This window comes from Penicillium brevicompactum (genome assembly GCF_028827555.1).
Source record: "Penicillium brevicompactum strain IBT 35665 chromosome Unknown utg000003l_segment0_segment0, whole genome shotgun sequence".
Lineage (NCBI taxonomy): Eukaryota > Fungi > Ascomycota > Eurotiomycetes > Eurotiales > Aspergillaceae > Penicillium > Penicillium brevicompactum.
Window position 1 is genome coordinate 2378495 of NW_026623206.1, and position 22586 is coordinate 2401080.

At 49.5% G+C, this 22586-nt stretch overlaps 9 protein-coding genes across 9 annotated transcripts; 4 read left to right on the forward strand and 5 right to left on the reverse strand.

Moving 5' to 3' along the window:
* Window positions 1-7: 7 nt before the first annotated feature.
* On the reverse strand, window positions 8-477 carry N7506_004791 (uncharacterized protein; the record flags this gene model as incomplete). Its single annotated transcript, XM_056954085.1, has 2 exons — window positions 8-194; window positions 272-477. The coding sequence occupies 2 exons, from the start codon at window positions 475-477 to the stop codon at window positions 8-10; spliced, it is 393 nt and encodes a 130-aa protein (XP_056812974.1).
* A 590-nt stretch (window positions 478-1067) lies between these two features.
* Window positions 1068-2266, reverse strand: N7506_004792 (uncharacterized protein; the record flags this gene model as incomplete). Its single annotated transcript, XM_056954086.1, has 2 exons — window positions 1068-2196; window positions 2259-2266. The coding sequence occupies 2 exons, from the start codon at window positions 2264-2266 to the stop codon at window positions 1068-1070; spliced, it is 1137 nt and encodes a 378-aa protein (XP_056812975.1).
* Window positions 2267-2683: 417 nt separating this feature from the next.
* Window positions 2684-3352, reverse strand: N7506_004793 (uncharacterized protein; the record flags this gene model as incomplete). The annotated part of the gene is made up of 1 exon (XM_056954087.1): window positions 2684-3352. One exon carries the CDS (start codon window positions 3350-3352, stop codon window positions 2684-2686), a length of 669 nt encoding a protein of 222 aa, XP_056812976.1.
* A 70-nt stretch (window positions 3353-3422) lies between these two features.
* Window positions 3423-4028, reverse strand: N7506_004794 (uncharacterized protein; the record flags this gene model as incomplete). Its single annotated transcript, XM_056954088.1, has 1 exon — window positions 3423-4028. One exon carries the CDS (start codon window positions 4026-4028, stop codon window positions 3423-3425), a length of 606 nt encoding a protein of 201 aa, XP_056812977.1.
* A 5790-nt stretch (window positions 4029-9818) lies between these two features.
* N7506_004795 (uncharacterized protein) lies at window positions 9819-14716 on the forward strand (the record flags this gene model as incomplete). The annotated part of the gene is made up of 8 exons (XM_056954089.1): window positions 9819-10366; window positions 10437-10519; window positions 10586-11037; window positions 11099-11737; window positions 11802-12731; window positions 12784-13096; window positions 13154-14243; window positions 14302-14716. 8 exons carry the CDS (start codon window positions 9819-9821, stop codon window positions 14714-14716), a joined length of 4470 nt encoding a protein of 1489 aa, XP_056812978.1.
* A 1946-nt stretch (window positions 14717-16662) lies between these two features.
* On the forward strand, window positions 16663-17148 carry N7506_004796 (uncharacterized protein; the record flags this gene model as incomplete). Its single annotated transcript, XM_056954090.1, has 2 exons — window positions 16663-16761; window positions 16819-17148. The coding sequence occupies 2 exons, from the start codon at window positions 16663-16665 to the stop codon at window positions 17146-17148; spliced, it is 429 nt and encodes a 142-aa protein (XP_056812979.1).
* Window positions 17149-17751: 603 nt separating this feature from the next.
* Window positions 17752-19678, forward strand: N7506_004797 (Lipopolysaccharide-modifying protein; the record flags this gene model as incomplete). Its single annotated transcript, XM_056954091.1, has 2 exons — window positions 17752-19559; window positions 19615-19678. 2 exons carry the CDS (start codon window positions 17752-17754, stop codon window positions 19676-19678), a joined length of 1872 nt encoding a protein of 623 aa, XP_056812980.1.
* Window positions 19679-20080: 402 nt separating this feature from the next.
* N7506_004798 (uncharacterized protein) lies at window positions 20081-20857 on the reverse strand (the record flags this gene model as incomplete). Its single annotated transcript, XM_056954092.1, has 1 exon — window positions 20081-20857. One exon carries the CDS (start codon window positions 20855-20857, stop codon window positions 20081-20083), a length of 777 nt encoding a protein of 258 aa, XP_056812981.1.
* A 319-nt stretch (window positions 20858-21176) lies between these two features.
* N7506_004799 (Yae1 family protein) lies at window positions 21177-21884 on the forward strand (the record flags this gene model as incomplete). The annotated part of the gene is made up of 1 exon (XM_056954093.1): window positions 21177-21884. The coding sequence occupies one exon, from the start codon at window positions 21177-21179 to the stop codon at window positions 21882-21884; it is 708 nt and encodes a 235-aa protein (XP_056812982.1).
* Between the last annotated feature and the right edge of the window lie 702 nt (window positions 21885-22586).

Below are 22586 nucleotides of genomic sequence, written 5' to 3' on the forward strand. Positions count from 1 at the left end.
ATAGGTATCACTTACCGTGTATCCAGAATATGACAGGAAGATCTCTCTTCATACCAGGCACAGAGCCTGGCTCGGGCATCGTGACGTCGAGATTCAAGCATGTGAATTCATCCTGCCGTAGCTCCGGAACGAATTCATCATCAGGAATGCGCAACAGATGACGGAAGTCTACGTGATTTTGAGGACAGCATGATCTACAGAGCCACATCGATTCAGTCGGTCGATTTCCCTCATCTCCCGCAGATACAGAGAGTCAGGCTAATGGGCTTACCCGTATAAAGTACAATCAACGTCGCCTGTCCTGACCGTGGTAAGCTTTGGGGAAGCAAACCTGTGAGGGATGCTGGCGTATTGCAGGCCACGAAACTGCCAGACTCCCCCTTCACGTCGCACACCCGTTAAATTGGCATTTAACGATTCATGAAAGAGAAACGGCGGAGACTCGCTTGAAGAGCCCATGTCAAAGGCACCACGCATGTCAAAGCGCAGAGGAACTAGCCGCTACATCGGACTGGTCAGATTTACAGTTAATGCTGAAAATTTCTCCCACTTCCCACTACAGGTGTACTCGGGACTTCCCCACATGGATATGGATGTGCCAAGGTGGGACGTGTTGCGTCCCACATGAGCAACTTCCCCACATGGGAGGGACCCTGCGACGGCCCCTGCCTAAACCTTAACTGTAACTTAGAAGTTCGGGTGCCCGGATGCCCGGATGCCCGGACATTTCAGACTGGAGTGGTTTCCACGTATCTTTCCGTCGAACACTCCGTATACACAATTCTAATAGCAATCTCGGAACCAAGTGGTCCGAGACATCGGTTTGTGGAGAGTTCCACATCTTCGCAGTCTGACAGATGATAGTATGGATTATAGATGCTGTACTCCGTAGATTACTTGGTATACCAGTTAGATACTGTATCTAACGAATTACTATACTAACCCTGGAAGCCTGCCCCCTGGTCCGTTTTTGTTCGACAGACTAAAATACACTGTTGATCAGCCGTTCATGTTTCATCCTGTAGATTGAGCCTGCTATTAAAATACTTAAATGCCAATAGTGTGTCTCAAGTCGCGGAGGCATTTCTTTGTGGCGGGTTATTGAGCTCCATGTCGACCAGCGAGTTACTCATTATTCTGAGGACTCGGCCAAGTCCTTCACTTGTTCCTTCGCCTAGATCTCCTAAAAGATTGGCATACTCCAGCAAAATCATCTGGGCGCTGTCATACCCCCCATTCAAAACAGTTCCCATGAAGCTAAGAGGAGAACTATTCTCTATGAAAGATTGAGCCGGGCTGTTCGGCCCATTCCAAGTAGTTGCCATCTCTGATGGCGGCTCGAGACCCATGAGCCCCAAGGCGGGCCAGTCAACGTCATCCAGAACCTCATAAGGTTCCGCATCCCCATTCGGCCCGCGAGTGGGATTTCTTTGAGACCCAAGATCCTGGTGCTCAGAAGTTTGAACCACGAACCCGTACAATGCCATGACAAGGGCTGCATGGAATCCGGCCGATTCTGTGTGAATTATGATACCGTCATTGATCCGCCGGCGATTCATTGCTTTGTAGATTCCCGCCGCGTGAAGACAAGCCCGTCTTGCGGACGAAGTTTTACTCCACGCGGTGATAAAGGGTAAGGCGGTGTAGGCATTCTCGACACCATAGCGACCAATAGCACTTTCAAGAATCTCCACATTCACAAGCAGCTGGAGGTTGAGGAAGTGCCACAGAATCACGCAATGGGGATTTCCATCCTGTAAAAATTGGATATGCGTTTTGTAAATATCCAGCAAGCCATCTGTTAGAGTCTGACCTGATTCGTCTGCCATATAGATGGCCACAGGTAAAATCAGTCTCTTTCCTTGCTCTGCGGCCACGGGCCATGGAGGTATCATACGCTGGCGCATGTTCAGCATACGAATCCAGATAATGGACAAGAGACCGAACATGCCTGCCGGAGACACGCAGCACGAGGGCCGCAGCGCCACCCAGGGTGTATGCAACTGGATCAATATGGGCTCATTGTCGATGCCATCGTTTTCATCGACAAGGCGCTTCCAAGACCGCGCAGACGGACTTCGATATAGTTCCTCAGAGCAGGGTAAGTCATAACGCACTGCCTGTGTAGATACGACGGGTGTCGTGCCGAGTTTGTATGACCACCAGGAGTCTGTCACTATGAGTGAAGTGACAAGTCTAATGGGAAATGCAAACGTCATTGGGGGACATCCGTGGCAGGGAAAGCGAGTAGAGCTTACCGTTTCATGCTTTCTACACGAGCCCAAAGCCTCCAACGGAGATCGTCGTCACTTTCAAGGTCGGTATGCAAGCGAGTTGTTGCTTGTCCCTCATTTATCAACTCCGTTGTGGTGGGAAGGCTCGAATGTGGTCGAAATAAACCAGATAATTGAGCAACCTGTTCTAAATCGTTAGTGCCAATTCCAAATTGACATCGGACGCCGCGGGAATCGGACCATGATAGTTTGATGATATAGCATCTGTGACATGTGCGTTTCTTGTCGATTCTGTTCGCGGTGGGTTAGCACCACAGCTGTCGGTTGTGGAAGCCGCAACAAATAGCATACCTGACCTGGATGAATTGACGTGGCATAGAGAAGTAGTGTGGCCGTACTGAGCCTGGAGAAAAGACGCATGGGATCCGCTGGGTCAAAATTGGGCTCGGCTAGCTGTGCACAGCATTTCTGTGTTGCAATCTGCAGAATGAATGCTCAGCAATTGAAACATAATCCATCGGTAGTTTCGCAATGCTCACTGGTAGATATTTGTTCAAATATTCCTTAGTTTTATCCGCAGCAAGGAGCACAAAGCCAAGTAGGCATAGCGAAAAGACGAGTGATTTCGGTGCGGACCGCGCCACGAATGTCGGCTGGTGCAAAAAATGGAGGAGACCGTGTGTCTGCTTGAAAGCAGTAAACAAGCCCAGGTTCAACAAGCGCGTGGATGGAAAGTCCGGGTCGAAAGCCAGACTCGAATCAAATGCAGGATTTGGACTGCTGTGGCGCCACTGCTCCCCTGAAGAGCCGGGAGCGAATTCACGCATCAGCTCCTGCTGCTGATGGTCGTTCAAGCCCCACTCGATATGGGGTGGCTCATTCGGCGAAGCATGCAATGACCCCAGGATAACATCACCTTCGCGGAGCATGACCAACTCTTTCCATAGGTCATGAGTGAACCCGCAATCAAAAGAGCTCCGTCGTCCAGGCCACAAGCGCGACACGAGTGCAAAGCGCTCGGCCGTAACACTGTCCATGTGATCTTCGCTGGATGTCTTTGAGCCAGGAGCAGTGGCTGGGGGCAACGATGGCAACGGCAACCCCATGGACGGAGGCATGGTAGATTCAGATCCATGAAGGAAGGAGAACGTGTCGCCGCCCAGATAGGGTTCCAAATCATGGAGTGCGTTATCTAAATACGGACAGGGGTGAGAAATCTATCACATTGCCATAGGCGCTAAGTCTCTTACTCATCTGGAAGCAGTGAGAAGAGGCATTCTCAACTTCACTGTTCATCATGGAAATCTGCGAGTAATCGACCGCATCAACGGGGCTCTGCTGCCTCGAAGGGCTAATTCGTTCCCTTTCATCAGGGGTCTGATTCAACACAAATTGCGAATGACGATATTCAGGTCGCAAAGGGCCAGTTGCATCACTGAACGGCACCAGCCCGCGGTTGATCGGAATATCTTCGGGGTACTCTGCTTCGTTTGAACCCAAAGAGAGATTCTGATGGGATATCGGGGTCTCGCGAGCTTGGAGCATCGATGCGCTCAGAAATTTATCGAGTTGTACCGCGGGGGAGATCTCGGCGTGATTCAAATGGGAATGGAACGCCGGGGCTTCGTCCGGCACGAGACAATCATCCATGCGCGCGGCGGTGGCATCTTGCAGCACCGGAGCGGATTGTGAATTTCTGTTTGAGGTCGAGCTCCGATCGGTTGCGGTGGCTCTCGAATTGGCGCGGGAATCAGATCCTCTCGGGGCGGCGGGGTTGGCGAGATTTTCGTGCATCGACTTGACATGGCGCCGCAAGACATCGCTAAAAGAAACCCGCAGCTACTCAGTCAAGGGGGCTCAAGCGGAGGCGCCGTCCATCGAGTAGCTTGGGGTACTCACCTACGCCCATATCGGCGGTCACAATGCGGACATGGGAATGGCTTTTCGCCTGTGTCTGGGATTCAGACATTTAGCCAGATACAGGTTCGCGTTTGCCCAACCACGTGTTGGAAGGGGAGGGACCTCACGAGATCGGCTGTGGCGGAGTAAATGCTCCATCTTGTGGAACTTCCGATCGCATTGGTGGCAGGCCTTCATGTCGGGTGGTTGATGGCAAAGGCGTGAGGGATGCAAGGAAAATGTCTGACGATGCTCCCCATGCCGATGCTCATCGGTCGGATCTAAGGCATGTGCCTGTGAGTTGGTTCAGGGTGGCTCTTTCACTGAGGCCAGTGGGAAATTGATGTATAGAAAGGGCAGCAGTGATGGGATGCGTCGAAGGTTGATCTGAGGTCTCCGCGGATTGCGGAGGTCAAAAGCGACGAATAGGAGGATCTAGTCAAGACCCACTTGTGCTCTTCCAAGCTTCCAAGCTTCAAAGGTGCAGGCCCCGGGGTTGAATAACAGCGACTAGTTCCTGCATACTCTGTAAGCACGACATTAGTACTCCGTAATCCAGGGCTGTTTCATATCTGGGGACCTCAAGGCCGGGGTGGCTGAAAAGATTTGGAAAGCTAAGAACCCCAGAAATCGAGGACAGATGTGTAGATCTGGGTAAAAGTTGAAACCTGCCCGGATGTATTTGAATTCTTAACCAGCTCTGGGGAAATTGAGAAGAGAAGAGGGCGAGATACAAGGGCTGTCGTCTACGTCACATGATCACTCATCCTGTTAAGCATCAACTCGGTGACTGTGGACAGCCCGCAGCTCGTCTTATGCTCGGTATAAAAAGGTCATATCATATATGGGTTAGTCTCTTGTATCCCAAGTAGGCTTGATTTGGATTGCGAAAAGGGCATTTAGTGCACCCTGAATTCTAGCACGTTTACGGAGCACAAGTCGTCGTATGATAATTGATAAAAAGAGTATATACATAAGGCTAGAGCAAAGTGTATTCATGCAGATCTGCTAAAAATTAAGATGACTATTGTACCGACTTCCAAGGTTGGTAATATTATAAGGTATCAAACAGCACTACCTGTCAAGTTCCCTCTTCCTTTCTTTCTGCGGTGAGCTGACAAAGTCTGTCCAAATACCGATATTGCTGCTCAAGTCGGAGAATTTGTATGTGAAGACGATGTTTGCTCGCCATCGAATGCAGGAAACGATTAGTTGCTTTCAGTAGATCCAGATCTTGAGCTGTTTCTGGGCTGTGAGGATGGAGAGCAATGTTGAAGGCAATCGTTGAGAATGCACGGAAAAAATACACAATTATGAGACTGGAAATCGGTTAGCTGTATTTCTGAATCTGCTCACATCTAACCTCAGCAGAACCTACCAGGCATAACGGCTGTCCAAACATTTCCTGGTCGTAAAAAGAAACTCAAGAGAAAATCGACTTGCCTTTACGGCATAAGTCAGATCTGAGTCTACCATCTCGATCTCGATAGATGGGTCTGGTGTCGGTGCTCTGCAGCGCGTGCTTGCTCCATGGATTGCGCTTAGGCAATCATAGTAAGTAAGCGTCACCATAATTACACTCATGTCCAGATTTGCATTATCCTCAGATAGGACCCACAGGCTTGGTCTGAGTTTTGGGGGTAGGGTAGCCCTCCAACAATCCAAGAGTGAATCAAGGACTGTGATATCCTGGAGTAAGTGCAAACTTGGCTTTTGCCTCGCCCGAAAGGAATATAACTCGTCAAACACCCTGGATTTGATTAATGCCAGACGAGTATCATAGAGAGGAAATGATCCAACTGAGTCGACGTTCAAACTTTCCACTGCTAAATTCTGGTCCCCCAAGTAATTTCTATGACCGTGAGGAAGGCACAAGTTGACGTGTTCATCATTGATTGAAGGGGGTTGACCTGTTTGCACCGATACTTCTTTGTCGAGAATGTAGATCAACCAGAACAATGTCCGACCATGCTTGGACTTCAATTTGCGGATGTCCATGGAGTCTTCCGGCTGAAGGCTGTTGTCTGAGCAACTGGCTTCGTTTGAGCAATGTATTCTGAAAGCAGAGCCTATGAAAAGACTTGCTTCGTGTAAAAATCCCAGCAGGAAACATGAAAAGGCCTAGGGTATGTTAGAAAAAGCAACATCGAATTTTATCGTTGATCAATCAACGATGAAAGGTAGACACATCGATACTGTGCAGACTACATACCATCATAACCAAAGCCTGCAAAGATTCCAGACTCACATCGTGACAATTCAGCCAGACTGAGCTCCGCAAGTTATCAAAAAGGCCGTCCCATGTCTCATCAGGCTCCTCAGAGTCTCTTGGTCCTTCCAAATCTTGAGTCAACCCCAAGAGGGAGAAGAAACACAAAAAGGCGAGGACACATTTCTTCGCTCGTTCTGTTGAAGTGCTTGCAAAACATTCTGTTGAATAAGCTTCCGAAATGGTAGTTTGAAATAATATGGGATCGACGACTGGAATTGCAATATAAGGTGACTGGGAGGAACAGAGCACAAGGCGATTTCTCACCAAGTCTTCCTCGGGCAAGCCGACTTCACGCAATCCCGGGGAAGGAAGTTTAGTGCTGTCCGAACACCGAGGCTGGGTTTGCAAAAAGGATCCTAGCTCCTTGAGGGATGTAGCTGAATCATTTCTCTCCATATGGATAGCCATCCATCTCTGACCTTCCGGGGAGTTGAAGGGAAAACCATTACAGAGAAACCTTGACTCTGTCGCCTCTTGGGTTTTATTATAACCGATATATGGATGAAAGCTTCTGTTGGTGGGTGTAGTATTATCACTTTCTGTGATGATATAATGCTGTCAGTGCTGGAGCTCTTCTGAGAGGGCATCAAGTTGGTTACCTAGACTTTTGACATGTTTGAGGCTGAGTTTCTCGATCACAAAATTCTCTATTCTTTCTAAGCGGACAGAGAGGTCGTGGTAATCATCGTCCTAGGCATTCGAATTAAGGTCAGTCTTTGTATGCGCATTGCCTTGCCTTGAAACTTCTGGCATCAGGAAAGAAATATGAATCTTTATTGGAATTATCGTATACTAACCTTGGCACTCGATGATTTCTTTATCCTGTGACGAGGAGTAGAAATCCCACGGCAAGAGAGCTTAGTGGGTCTTCCGTTGGTCAAATTAGAAGCGTTCTGGTCAGAAGAAGGTAGATTAGCTACTATGTCAGCAGACTTAGACGGTGAGAGAGCTGTAATAATAACATTGAACATGTGGGGATATGAATCAACCGGTACCTTTTTGCTATTTCTGTTGGCGAGTGACGCCTCTGCTACATCTTTGCTGTGCACAAGTTCGCAGTCATTGATTCGGCCATCAGTATCTAGCAGGGAAGCGATTTCCATTGTGCCCTGGCCTGCAGTGTAGGCCCAGTCTTGTGGGTTGAACCGAGAAGTTCTTAGCCAATATGACTTCTGGCACTGAAGGGCAGATTAATGTGGGCCCCACTTCGATTAGTTGAAAATGTGCAAAGGTCAGGACATTGGAAATGCCAAAGTGATTCATCTGGACAACCTCATGCGTGGGAGCACAGGTGCAGAAATGTCGGAGACAAGTGGATGAATGGCATAAACCCGTATTTCCGGTGGGGATCTGCTCGGGTGATGTACAGGTGCCAAGGTGGGGCCGGGGCAGGAACGCTGCGAAGTCTCAACGGCAAAATGCGCATACTACAAGGCAAGTCGGCCGCTCTAGCAGCCTCTGTTGGGTGTAATTTCTAGTGTTGTATCAAAAATGTTCAATTTCCTCCAGGGCTTTCTCAAGACGTATGCCGGTTGACACAAAATACAATGAGTCTGAACCTTGGAATTTGAAGGGGGACATCATGACAATGCCATATCCCTCGAGGAAGGGCTTTGCAATATATAATTTCTCGATAGGCACGGAGAAGGGAGTAGACTTTTGAAAATCGGAAATATAGAGGCCCCACCGGATATATACACCTGGACATACCTACACACATCCACTACACCTCGCGAGTGCCCAGGTGGGGAGCCCACCTACCTTATGTTTAGTCCGAAGCTCGCTCGCCCCAGTCCCACGGAAAGATTTAGTGAAATCGAGGAAAGCTGATGCCCAGATGTGATAGCCTCTTACTCACAATTATCACTGAAAACTCACAGCCAGAATGTTCAATTCTAATTATCGCCAAGGTTCTCTGCGCTACTTCTTTTGCCACGGAAATCATGGAGATGTTCCTCTTCCCCATCATGTTACAGTCGAAGCAAATGTGGTTGTTTTTACTAGGAAAAGTGAAATGTAGGCAGTACTCACCGTGTCGTTTGTAGTCAACATCTAACGAACAAGTCTGTTCGGTCACAACTTTGGTAAAGGGCCGTCATGTTACGAGTTTCAGGAAGGGATCTTCAAAGATACGGATAGTCTGATTGAAGGCCATTTGCCTGCAAAACAATTTGTGGAAAAGATCATGAAAAATGTCTCAGTGCCGTCACTTGTTGTGGCCGAGGTCCCAAAGTATGTATGATTGCACATATTTCACAAATAGCCATGGCTAACGACCAGTCACCAAATGGGGATCAATCTTGAAGCTAAGGATCCCTTTTTCTACGTGTGAGTTGCTCCCACAATCACTCCATATCTATCGCTAATCTTTCGATGTCTATCAAGTGCCGTTCTAGTCCTTGGGAGAAGTGACATTCGACCCTGCACTGCTGGTGATAGGGAGTACCTCTCGATCATGGTGCAAACCTTTGTCCCTCGACTGCTGACCTCACTGGTTCCTATTTCCAGCGAGTACCTTCCGGGTGATGCTCATAATCTGTGTGTGGAGGTGGCCAATCGCATGGAAAGTATTGCAGATGATCCTGACTATCATATATTCATTGCCATGTACCGCGGTCGTTATATTCAGAAGTCTCTACCGCAAAGGGCGGTGGTCGAGTCATGTCTACTCCATGTGCTGAAAATGCCTTTTGAATTAAGCATCGCAATCAAAAGCTCGTTGATACGCTATTAGCACCATCTCATTCCGTCATCCCCGTCATTCCTTTACTCTTGAACGCTTTGTTTCTTATCTTGACCTCGGAGACCACACACCGATCTAAAGCAATTATTTCCATCAAAATTGCCAGCAAGACCTTCTAGCACATGAAGCCGTGTGTTCAATATCGTATCACACTTTCTACTTCTTAAACTCTACCTCAGCACATCGAAGATCATTATCAACAAAGGCCTTCATCGTTCTCTTGGCTTTGTTGTAAGTTCTCTATGTATTGAAAGTTTGATATATAAAGCATAATTATTGTACATTCGGCAGATTGCGAGGTATGCCGGAATATCGGGCAGACTGACACCCGGGAAGTAGTCTACGACTGCATGGCCGGAAAGAGGTATGAAGAGTTCCGAATAGTTTGGAGGGCCGGGTCACTTGTTTCCGGTCGTATCTTGACCAATCCATGGTACCGTGACAGCCCTGTATTTTGTATTGCAAACATGTATAGATTTACGTTCAATACTCAAGCCTAATAGGGAATTTAATACATATTGTAATGCAAACTCATTGCTCCTTATAAACCAGTGGGGCCTAGGCTTACGGAGACTCACGGAAAGGAGAATTGGAAGCTGTGCTCAAGGTGAATATTTAAGAGGAAATTTTCTCCTTTCTGGAAGTGCGATCGAACATTCTCCCATCCAACATGTCTGTCTTTGGTGGGATACCTGCTGGGGACAATACCCAGCATGGGAAAGGGTTGGCGTCCGAACTTGGACCGCATCATGATTCTTCATCTTCTTTGACAAAAACCATAGAGCCAGACAACGAAAAGCCAGCCGACATCGACGAAGAAATTCGTGGGATGGTGAGACAGCTCACCCGTCAATCTACCCGCTTTTCTTCCACTCAAACGAAGAATCCTTTTTTCGAAGAGGACAAGGAAACTACCTGGCATCCTGACAGTCCGTTTTTCAAATCCAAAGACTGGATTCGGGCTCTTATTGCAGCCCAGTCGCAGCACCCTGACCGATTCATACAACGGTCTGCCGGTGTCGCTTTCAAAAACCTGCATGTCCATGGTTTTGGAAGCCCGACTGACTATCAGAAGGATGTTTTCAACGCAATTTTGAGCGTTGGTGGTTTCTTCCGCAACCTTGCTGGCACCGGACAACAGAGAGTGCAGATTCTGAATGGTTTCCATGGTCTTGCTCGAAGTGGAGAGATGCTACTGGTTCTAGGCCGTCCTGGAAGGTTAGTTTGAATGACTATTCGACGCCTAAGTATATCAGTTTCACGGGCAACTAACATAAGCTTTATCCAGTGGATGCTCAACTTTTTTGAAAACTATTGCCGGTGAGATGAACGGCATTTATGTCGACGACAACAGCTACATAAACTACCAAGGTGCGCAGTGAAGTTGAGAGGTCCAGATTTACCAGGCAATTACCTAACATTGGAATGGAACGGCAGGAATCTCTGCTCCGACGATGCACAAGCAGTTCCGCGGAGAAGCGATCTTTAGCGCTGAGAACGATGTTCATTTCCCCCAACTCACAGTCGGCGAAACATTGACATTCGCTGCCATGGCACGTGCACCTCGCACAAGATTCGAAGGTCTTGACAGGAAACAGTATGCAGAGCACCTCCGCGACGTGGTGATGACTATGCTAGGACTTCGCCATACATTCAACACTCGAGTTGGCAATGACTTCGTGAGAGGTGTCAGTGGAGGTGAGCGCAAACGTGTGAGTATTGCTGAGGCCATCCTTAGCGGAGCTCCCCTCCAGTGCTGGGACAACAGTACTCGAGGTTTGGATAGTGCCAACGCGCTGGAGTTCTGCAAGAACCTTCGTTTAATGAGTGACTACGCGGGCACTACTGCGTGCGTTGCAATTTATCAAGCCTCACAGAATGCGTATGATGTGAGTTTAATAAAAGAAGTATTCGAAACTCAGAATGCCAACTAAAAACTTCTGTTCGCAGGTCTTTGACAAGGTGGTTGTGCTATATGAGGGACAACAAATCTACTTCGGCCCGACTGGTGAAGCTCGTGATTTCTTCACCAATATGGGCTTCGAATGCCCTTCGCGCCAGACCACAGCAGACTTTTTGACATCTCTGACTAGTGCAACCGAGCGTCGTGTTAAGCCAGGATTTGAAGACAAAGTGCCTCGGACACCTGCCGAGTTTGCGCAGCGTTGGCACAATAGCCCAGAATGTGCACATCTGTTGCAGGAAATTGATACCTTTGACAAGGAACATCCTATCGGAGGTCAATCCTTGGCCACCTTTAGTGAGGCACGCCGCCTAATGCAATCTACGCAACAGTCAGTCACTCCTACCATGTTTGTCGGATATCTGTTACTCACACTTTCTAGACGCCCTAAATCTCCTTATACGCTCTCTGTCCTGGAGCAAATGAACCTCTGTGTGAAACGTGGATTCCTGCGACTTAAGGCTGATATGAGTCTGACATACACTGCCCTCTTTGGTAACTTCTTTATATCTCTCATTTTGGGAAGTGTGTTCTACAATCTTCCTGCGGACACAAACAGCTTCTTTTCGCGGGAAGCTCTTCTTTTCTATGCAGTCTTGCTTGCCGCATTTGCCAGTGCCCTTGAGGTATGTCACGAGGCCGTCCGATATCTCTATACCCGTTGCATCGATATTAACACTATGATAATAGATCTTGACACTCTATGCCCAGAGACCTATTGTGGAAAAGCAATCTCGATATGCCTTCTATCATCCGTTCACAGAGGCACTTGCTTCCATGCTGTGTGATCTCCCCTACAAATTTGCTAATTCATTTACATTCAACCTCCCGCTCTATTTCTTGTCCAACCTCAAACGTGAGCCAGGAGCCTTTTTCATCTTCTGGGTCTTCTCAATCGTGACAACATTGACCATGTCAATGGTTTTTCGCACTTTCGGTGCTGCGTCACGTTCACTTGCTCAAGCACTCGTCCCTGCTGCTCTTCTCATCTTAGGCTTGGTCATTTACACTGGCTTCATCATTCCCACGCGTGATATGCTGGGATGGTCTCGCTGGATGAACTATATCAATCCAATCGGCTATTCTTTTGAAAGTATGATGGTGAATGAGTTCCGAAACAGGCAGTTCAAATGCGCGGCCTTTGTACCCTCTGGAGAGGGATATGAGAATATCGACCCAATCAACAGGATTTGCACCACTGTCTCATCTACTCCAGGAGATGATTCAATCAGTGGAGATGCCTATCTACGAACATCATATGCTTATACCGCTAGTCACTTGTGGCGCAATCTTGGTATTATTTTTGCTTTCATGATATTTTTCATGATTGTCTATCTCCTTGCCACAGAGTTCATCTCAGAGGCTGCCTCAAAGGGTGAGGTTCTTATCTTCCGCAGGGCTCATCAGCCCAAGGCTCAGCAAGCCGACGCCGAAGTCGCGCCGGACACAGCCTACAGGGCTGAAGAAGGAGACCAAACTACCGGTGCCAATATTCAGCGCCAAACAGCTATTTTCCAGTGGCAAGATCTGTGTTACGACATCAAGATTAAGAACGAAGAGCGCCGAATCTTGGATCATGTAAACGGATGGGTAAAGCCCGGCACTGCCACCGCCTTGATGGTCAGTTTCCTGTGCCCTGCAAGCCTGCTTCATTTTGCTAACCTCTTTCAAGGGTGTCTCTGGTGCTGGAAAGACTACTCTGCTTGATGTCCTTGCAACTCGCGTCACTATGGGTGTTGTGAGCGGCTCTGTTTTGGTTGATGGACAGCCAAGAGACAGTTCCTTCCAGCGCAAGACCGGCTATGTTCAGCAGCAAGATGTGCACTTGCCTACTACAACAGTTCGAGAAGCTCTTCAGTTCAGTGCTCTTCTAAGACAACCGGCCAACGTTAGTCGGAAGGAAAAGCTAGATTACGTTGAAGAAGTGCTGGAATTGCTCGGAATGCGGTCATATGCAGATGCTGTGGTTGGTGTTCCAGGTGAAGGTATGTCACCCCAACTTCTTTCAAATACACTGCATCACCAGTGCTGACGGTATCCAGGGTTGAATGTTGAGCAGAGAAAGCGTTTGACCATCGGTGTGGAATTGGCAGCTCGACCCCAATTGTTGCTTTTCTTGGATGAACCTACATCGGGTTTGGACAGTCAAACTTCTTGGTCAATCTTGGATCTGATCGAGACTCTCACAAAGCATGGCCAAGCAATTCTTTGTACTATCCATCAACCGTCGGCGATGTTGTTCCAGCGGTTCGACAGGCTAATGTTCCTTGCCAAAGGAGGACGCACAGTCTACTTCGGGCAAATTGGTGAAAACTCTTCGATATTAGCGGAATACTTCACTCGAAATGGAGGCCATGCTCTTTCCGAGGGCGAAAACCCAGCCGAGTGGATGCTTGACGTGATTGGTGCGGCTCCCGGTTCTCACAGCGATGTCGACTGGCCAGCGGTTTGGAATGAGAGTCCCGAGAAAGAGGCAGTTCTTCAACATTTGGCAGAGTTGAAATCAGCTCCTTCTCAAAGTGCCAACCAAGATGAATCTGAGTCAGGGCATCGTGAATTTGCATCTACGACGACTGTTCAGCTTCGTGAATGCCTAATTCGAATCTTCTCGCAGTATTGGCGCACCCCGACATACATTTATTCAAAGCTCATTCTCTGCATTCTCACGGCTCTATACAACGGATTCTCCTTCTTTCATGCTGAGAATACTCAGCAAGGTCTCCAAAATCAAATGTTCAGTATCTTTATGCTGATGACAATCTTTGGAAATCTTGTTCAGCAGCTCATGCCAAACTTCATTACCCAACGATCTATTTTCGAGGTTCGCGAGCGTCATTCCAAAATGTACTCATGGCAGGTGTTCATGATATCCAATATTGTGGTCGAGCTCGTATGGATGCTCGTCGTCGCTGTGTTGATGTTCTTCTGCTGGTATTACCCGGTTGGCCTCTACCGAAATGCCCAGATGACAGATGCTGTACACGAGCGCGGTGCATTGATGTTCCTGTTTTTGCTGCTTTTCTTATGGTTTACCTCTACTTTCTCGCACATGGTTATCGCCGGCGTGGAAACCGCAGAAACTGGCGGTAACATTGCTAACTTGCTCTTTGCCCTTCTTCTACTGTTCTGCGGGTAAGTTCTCTATTCCCATGAAGAGTACTTCTGAATCTTGCTTACATTACTCTCTTAGTGTTGTCTCGACGCCAGAGGCCATGCCAGGGTTTTGGATCTTTTTGTACAGAGTGTCCCCGTTCACCTACCTTGTATCCGGAATGCTGTCCACAGCAGTCAGTGGTACAACTGCTATATGCAGCTCGATCGAAACATTAGTTTTCGATCCTCCAGCAAATCAGTCTTGCGCCGATTACTTGGGTGCATACGCCTCTCGGACTGGAGGTTATATTGAAAACCCCAATGCAATGAGCGCATGCTCGTTCTGCACTATCTCCTCTACCGATACCTTCTTGGCCGCGGTTTTCTCTTTTTGGAGTGAAGCTTGGCGAAACTTTGGTATCTTGTGGGCTTACTTGGTATTCAACATTGTTGCTGCACTTGGTATCTACTGGTTGGCTCGCGTTCCCAAAGCCAACAAGACCAAAGGTTAGGCGACTGCCCCAGGATTGAGGACCAAGGTTCACTTTTTATAAGACGTGACCTGGACCTGGACCATGTTTCGGACCCAAGCTTCACGTTAATCTACTTGTCTTTCTCTTCGTCTCTTCCTTTCTCTTCACTGCATCCCTCTCTTTGTTTATTTTCTTGTGTCTTCTCACCGTCTTTAAATTAGATCAGATAGAATTTTTACTCTGTTTAATAGAACATTTTTAGTTTTTCGTTGTCATGAAATTCTTCCACACTCCAAGGTTTTCTCTTGTTAGTTCGAGCGATACAAAATGGCTGAATAGTGGAATCAATCTTATGTCCTGCGACCAATCTTGGAACGCAGGTGGGAGATCGGTCGACGGCCTTTACGCCTGGGGTGCTGGTGGATTCGGTGGAGATATTGAATGGCGTTTTGCATAAGTATGGGGGGATGGATGTCGAGGTAGGTGTATAGGCTCATGGTCCATAAATTGTCAGCCCAGATAGAGACGCGGGTTAGGCAGTGAATAGTCTTTAGAGCAGGTAGGTGAACTGGCGTTCGTTCCCAACAGGAAAAGGCTCACCAAAGATTGAATTAAACTATTGTTTTGCATTTACTAGACTTGCCTACTGCAGTAGTAGAAGGATTGGAGATGTTTCAAACAACTTCTGCAACAAAAATGGAATAAAATTGAAAATTGAAAAATACCCTCAATGTCATGGGGGAAGAAGTGTCTTTGTATATTCTCCCCACACCTAACCTTGAAGGATAGGAAAGCCCTACCTGAGAGAGTGAATATTTTGCGTACAGTAATCTGAGTAACTTCGGAAGGGTTGTGAGATTGACTGCGAAAATATTTAGGTATATCAGTGCTCTTGTGCAAAATCTATTGCAACCTGCTTATAGCTAGCTTCCTCAATCTTGACTTCCTTTCATTTTCCACATTCTGACTGCCCTAATCACTCTCCATACCCCGCCATGCTATAACAGCAGGCGTTAAAGAATCCAACCTCGGAAATTCCATGGGATGGCAATAAATACCATGACACGAGCTGGCTTTTTACATTTGCTCCACGGGCTCGCCCACACGAGACTGCCGCTTCACTCGGAAAGTCTATTGATGTTCGTGTCTTGAACACAGAGAAAAGCTGTCCGAGATGGACTCTTCACCCCGGCCATGCCACTGCTCCCGTGAGAACCAAGCACTATCTCATGCTAATCCATCGAATTCCATACAAAGCCCAGCTGAGCCGGCCCTGGTCACGTCGCACACCCAACACCCAACCAGCGAGCCGAACCCCAAACCCTCGAGTCAAAGCATACGAGCAGAAACGAAGCTCAAAATGCCGATACAACCATCATGACTCCCGTGTAGCATGAGCTTCAAAGCGGCGCACTCGTGTCTGCACTGCACGCTGCATGTAAGACCTAGTCCCTGAATCGAGCCAGCGCTCATTCGCCATGTTCCTGAATCGGCGAGACATCCACCACCCCATCACCCAATGATCGCCACTTGAGCTTCTTCACCTGCTCTCACCATGCGATCGGGGCCCGGACACCCCGCGCCGCACAATCTCCGATAGAGCTCGTCAGGAATCAGGGTCTCGACAGAATCTGTCTGCCCAATGGTGGGGCGAGGACTTTGCTTTTTTCCCCGATGCCAAGAAACTTTTATGTGAGGCCCCTGTGTTTGGCTTGGCTTGATTTACCTCAGCTCTCGACTGCGAATGGTTTCCTCGACCCATGGGGGTCGAGACTTGTTGGTGGGTGTGATTGGGGCTGCTGGATCCGCTTTATGCGGCGGCGGCTTTGTACTAAATTAGTCGGACCAGGATACATGGATGTATAAGAAGAAGGAAATCTGCTGTGTTTGAAGAATTGGAAAAGGCTTTTGATCTTGTACATGTCGCTTTCTGGGTCGCGATCTTGAATCTCGTTGACTATTCAGCTCTTCCCGATTACTTTAAAATGCATTTCCTCGCTGTTTGGTTGACGCTTGTCAGCGTCATCTCTTCAGCTATCGCATTTCCCAGTCTTCAGAGCCGCGCGATTCTTGCGTACAGAAGCGTACGTTGAGCCCAAATCTTGCACTTTTCCCACCCTCAAACCGCTAACGTTTCATAGTGGGACCTCCGCTTTTTGAGTGAAGCACCCCCGACTTGCGACCCCAGCCAATCTAACCTGGACTACTCTATTTTCCATCGCTACGGTGCGAGCCCGCGCACCTGCGAGGCTCTGGATACTGTTTCGTTCAACTCCACCAACCTCAAGAGTATCTCATGGAAGAGTCCATCGGCCGAGGATCAGCAAGATATCTGCATGTTCAGTACTGCGGACTGTTCGGGGGGTGAGGATGCTTTCCTGGGAACCATAACCAGTGGCTGGGATGTGTGCTATCTGTACAATGGTTTCTTGGGATGGAGTGTTGTTGAGCATGGAGATGACTGTTATTAAAGGGGCGGAAACGGGTAGATCGAGAGGGAGCACAGATCTGTCTCGATCTGCTCCGTCTGGGGATACTCGGAGAATTTCACACCCCACATGAATAGTTCTGAACAGTCGCTAGTTACTCCGTACACAGTATGTAGTTCTTAATGTGTATCAAATGGCGGGTCACATATTGGAAACCAGTCCAATCACAATGAAATCAGCGTGTGCCTCAGGGGGATCGCGGGCTGTTGGGCTGAGCTAAGCCCCGAACGCCCCGGGCCTCGGGGGTCCTGAGGCGGAGAGATTCTGTCATCTTTAGCTCTTTTGCTTTTTTGATTCTGTTCGATCCTTTTGAGCTGTGCGAAATACCTATTTCAACAATACCCTAGAATTGCCATCACCATGTCGATGGCAGTACACGGCTGTTGGAGTCCGCCAAGCCGACATGTCACAGCCTTGTCGATCCCCAGGTCTAGGTGGTCTTGGGGTTCCACTCCCCGGCCCCAATGACACGCGACACGGTCGCAACAATTTCTCCCTTTCCAGTCTCCAATTGATCACAGCAACTCCTCGAACCTCGAGAGGATGATGCCCACGCTCATTGAACCCCCGCGATAATCCTCCAACATGCACCTCCGCTCCGGACTCCTCACCTTGATCCAATCGCTGTATTTCGGCGCCGCAGCTGGCGCAAATGCCATTCGCTCAGGAACATGGAGACAATACCAGTACCAGATCCTCCCGGCGAACCAGCCGCAAAAGACCAAGCGCTCCTTCACCTTGACCGGGCTGGCAGCAGCGGCCCTTCTGACACTGTGGTTCCTCTACTCCTACAATTACCACGGTCCTCTCGATCAGCGCTCTTGCGAACACCCGGTCGTGCGCCTTGTGCATGATGCTACAAAATCATTCAACGAAACACTCGCACACCAGTCGCAGTCATTGGAGGAAGCTGTGGCTGAGTATCATCGACGCTACAAGATGCCACCACCTCCACACTTCGATGAGTGGTATGCCTTTGCCACGGCGCGAAACACGGTGCTGATTGACGAATTCGACACCATCTATCACACCATACAACCTTTCTGGGGGCTGCAGCCCAGCACTATTCGCTCGCGCGTGAGAGAGGATCTCGGGTACAATAACTTCGTGATGGGTGTGGCCGTTCGTGACGGCAGGGTTATGCATCTAGGCAATGACGGCCAGCAAGAGTTCCAGAAGGACGCAACAATTCGAATCATTGAGAAATTCGCCCAGTGGCTTCCAGATATGCTGCTGGAATTCAACGTACACGACGAGCCACGGGTGGCCGTCCCACACGAGGAGCTACACAGGTTGATCACGAAGGGTTATGAAACGCAGGCTCGACTGGACCATAGCCCCGAGCTGTCCAATATGTTTTCAAAGGGCGATGCGCATGACCCTCTTCCGCCAGAGGAAGTCTACACAACTAGGTTCAATGACATCCAGCGCCAGGAGACTTGGCTTTTCTCCCGGCTTTCATGTCCACCAGAGACACCGGCAAGGTCCCTCGATGGCAATGCACCGGATAATTCCAGCGCGTTTGCGATCGAGCCTCTGGGATTCATCTTCAATCAAACTGCCGCCAGTGATATGTGTAACAGCCCATCCCTTCGGCATCGCCTTGGTGTTTTCGACCGCCCGAATTCATTCAAGGTGACAAACGAGCTCACTCCAGTGTTCTCCATGTCACACCCATCATCCTTCCAAGACATCGCGGTTCCGTCGCCATTCTACTACGAAGGCGTGTCTCACTATGACGAGAACACCGCAGTTGATTGGGAGAACAAGAAACCGCAGCTCTACTGGCGCGGCGGAACGACTGGCGGACATAGCATAGGCGGCGCGTGGCAGAACTTCCAGCGCCAGCGCATCGTTGGGAACCTAACCCACCCTCAATCGCCCCAGTATCTCTTACATCAGAAACGCATTTGCAAACCAGGTCGCACTGAGGGCTGGGAAATACAGCAGGCAAATCGAACCCAGATCGACGGATTCTTCAACACGCACTTCGTTGAAATCAAGGACTGCGACGACGATTGTCCCGCCGAAGAAGCGTTCTTCAATGACGTGCGGGAACCAGATCCACCCGAAGAAGCTTGGAAATATCGCTACCTGCTCGATATGGATGGTCATGCTTATAGCGGACGGTTCTATGCTTTTATGCGGAGCAAGAGCGTCCCGTTCAAATTGACTTTCTTTAGAGAGTGGCATGAAGATATCCTGGTTCCTTGGGTTCATTATGTGCCGATCAACAAGGATGGAACTGAGATCCCGGAACTAGTTCGGTTCTTCGAGCAGGACCCTGCGGGTCAGCAGATTGCGAGGTCTATCGGGGCAGATGGCCAAGCTTGGGCTGCGAGAACGATCAGGAATGACGACATCGACGTCTACATGTTCCGGATTTACTTGGAGTGAGTTTTGTATTTTCTACTCTACTGCGATGCCATTCTTCTAACGCTGCTATAGGTATGCTCGAGTTCAAGATGATCGGAGGGAGAATCTTGGGTTCTCCTCGAAAGGGCCTGCGTGAGTAGGCTGGGCTGTGTTCCATGATTGGGGAACACTTCCCAGTCTGCACAGACCGAGCTTCATAGCTCGCCTTTTCCACGGTGGCGCAATAGCCGGGCACACGCCGGGTCGTGTAGTCCATCCAGTATGGTGTATGGTCCAGTTGCAATGGCGGTTGAGGGCTCAGCGAACCCTCAAGGGTATACCCGATGCGTCGGAAGGCGGCTTTGCCAGTCTTGAAGCTATGAAGTACCCAACAAACAGTTACGCTCTGTGCCCTGTCGGCTGAACCAGCTCATGTTGACCTGACCTGTTTTAACCACACCACCATGAGATGCAATGCCCAAATAACTCCCCAAAGTGGAGATTATGTACAATACAATGTTTAACAACCCCCAGGCTCACTATTCAGCCACTCATCTCTTCAACCCCCTCGCTCAACCTCCTCCACCGTAGAATCAAGCACATATCTTGCAAATCCACGATGCAGCCTCATACTCCAACCCGGAAGCACCTTCTGCTGCCCCAATCCACCCTCCACATCAAAAACCTCATAGTCATGCGCACTAGCAAACCGCACCTGAACGAACTTCTCACCCTCAACTTCAAAAGGCCCAGACACGCTCATCTCATGCCGGACACAAGTCATCAACCGCCACGGATACCCCCACGCCGCAATCCTCTCGAAGAAAACCCGTGGTCCATCCGGTAATCTCATAGAGACAAGCAACCCATTACTATCACCATCGGCACCGGGAAGTCGCTGCACCTGCAAACCCCCATTCAGCAGCAGACGCGGCGCGCCATTCTCATAAGGCAAAAACCCCGCCTCTGACGCCCCTGTGTCGCATGGCGAGAGCGACAAATTTGTAAATAGGCCTATTAGAAGGCCTTCGGCACGGAGGACTCGACTGCCGAATACAGATCTGGCCCAGGCGTTTTCGAGCTCGATTGTTGTTGGGGGCTTGGGGCTTGGGATTCGGGCTTGGAGGGCTGCGAGTGGAATCGTGGCTGCGTAGATGTTCGTGTAGGCGCAGTGCTGTGTAATTGGGTCTTGAGGGGTTTGTAGTGCTTGGCTGCCTGTTGATGGGGGAAGTTCGGGGTACTTTTCTTCCAGTTCGGTCAGTTTGCGGTGGATGCCGTAGCTGGCGATTCCTGTTGCTACGGTGCTGTAGCCTACTAGACGTAGGAGTCGCGACATGGTAGGTATGAGGGTATATTGGGTTGTTCGTGAAAGGGAAAGTACTGAGCTCAGGTGCTTTGTTTAGAGGGGGCCATTCAAAGTACTAATTTGGGGGCCGGCCCATTGCTCGGGGATATCTTACGATGTTTTGCGCCATTTGACTATTTTCAGTGCAAGACCTCATTGATTGTAGAATATGAAGCATACACAGTTGCAGAGTAGTGAAGAACCAAAGCAAATGAAGCTCCGTATACTTCGGATCGCCAACCCCGCCTGATCCACTCTTATCGACTTTTTTTTTCTCTCGCAACTCACCACTTTCCCAACCTCAGCAACAATGGCATCCACACATAAAAACGAAGAGAACTCCCTCGATGACATTTTCGGCTCCTCCCCACCACGGAGCGAAAGGAAGCTCAACGCCCCGACCCGCGCAGCCACAGAAGCTTCCGAACCCTCCGACCTACCATCTCTCCGCCGCCAGCACGTCACAGCCGGATACCGCGACGGCACCTCAAGCTCCAAAGGCCTCCATGTGCAAGATGGTTTTGACGCCGGATTTCCCGTGGGCGCGCAGATGGGCATGCGTGCTGGTACAGTCCTCGGCATAATGGAGGGGCTATTGCGCGGATTCGAAGAGCGCAGCGGGCCGGGCGTCGTGAAGAAGCCTGTGCGGGGTCCCGCTGCGGCAACGTCATCTACTGGCACTGAGACGAATGATGAGGAGATTGCGGAACTGCGTCGTGCGAAGAAAGAGCAAATTCGCTCGCTGTACCAGGCTGCGCTGAAGGAGTTGGATGTGCAGGCTGTTTTTTCTGGGGGTGAAAGAGATGGGGCTACGGAGGTTGTTCCTGCTGGTCAGGGAGAGGAGACGGCCGAGACACAGCTGGCTATGAAGGGGGACCCGGTCATCGCTAAGTGGGAGGCTACTGCTGCGGTGCCGCGGTGGGAGGAGAATATGGAGGCTCTGGAGATGAAGGAGAAGGAGAAGGAGGAGAACGAGCAGGGACACAAGGGCGAGGGCCAGACTGTGGAGCAGAGTTGAAGATGTTTCATTCCTGTGCAGAGTCCATCACGGCTTGACTGGAGACTTTGTCATCGATACGACGCCCATAAACGCAGTCCGTCATTGCTCTGAAGATCTACGGGTTGGAACGCTCCTAGTCGCTGAGGCTACGGGGGTACTATTTCCCTGCAGAATCAATATCTGCAGATGGGCGGGTCGTGTCTTTCGGGGCTGCCGTTCCGCGCTGAGTGAGATCGCCCTTGGCTACCTGGCCCTGCCTACGGAGTACTCCGTGCTACTGGTACTAGTGCCCAGACACCTGGAACAGTATCCGCTGCTGCTACTCCCGCTGCAAGGTTGATGCACCGGGATGGGGAAGCCCGGTCCGGGCTGTCTGTCCGTTTGAGACACTGACGCTGGGGTGTCTGCAATGAACTGTAGCAACGGTTGTTGCTATGGCTGTTGCGATGTCCAAATTTTCCACTCCAGCCTTAAGACATGAACCCCAATTCCTTCAAACAAGCGAATTAGACAGTGATTTGGAAAAGGAACTGCGACCACTTGTGCCAACCACGAGGCAAATCAGATAGATCAGATACAAGTACTCCGTACATTGACACGGTCGACAAAAGCACGAACGGCCCACAACTCACCAAATACTCCGTACCAAATCGAGCTCCCCACATCCTCGCATACAATATCCGATAGATCTGAAACTACTCGTACTAATAACCCAAGCGG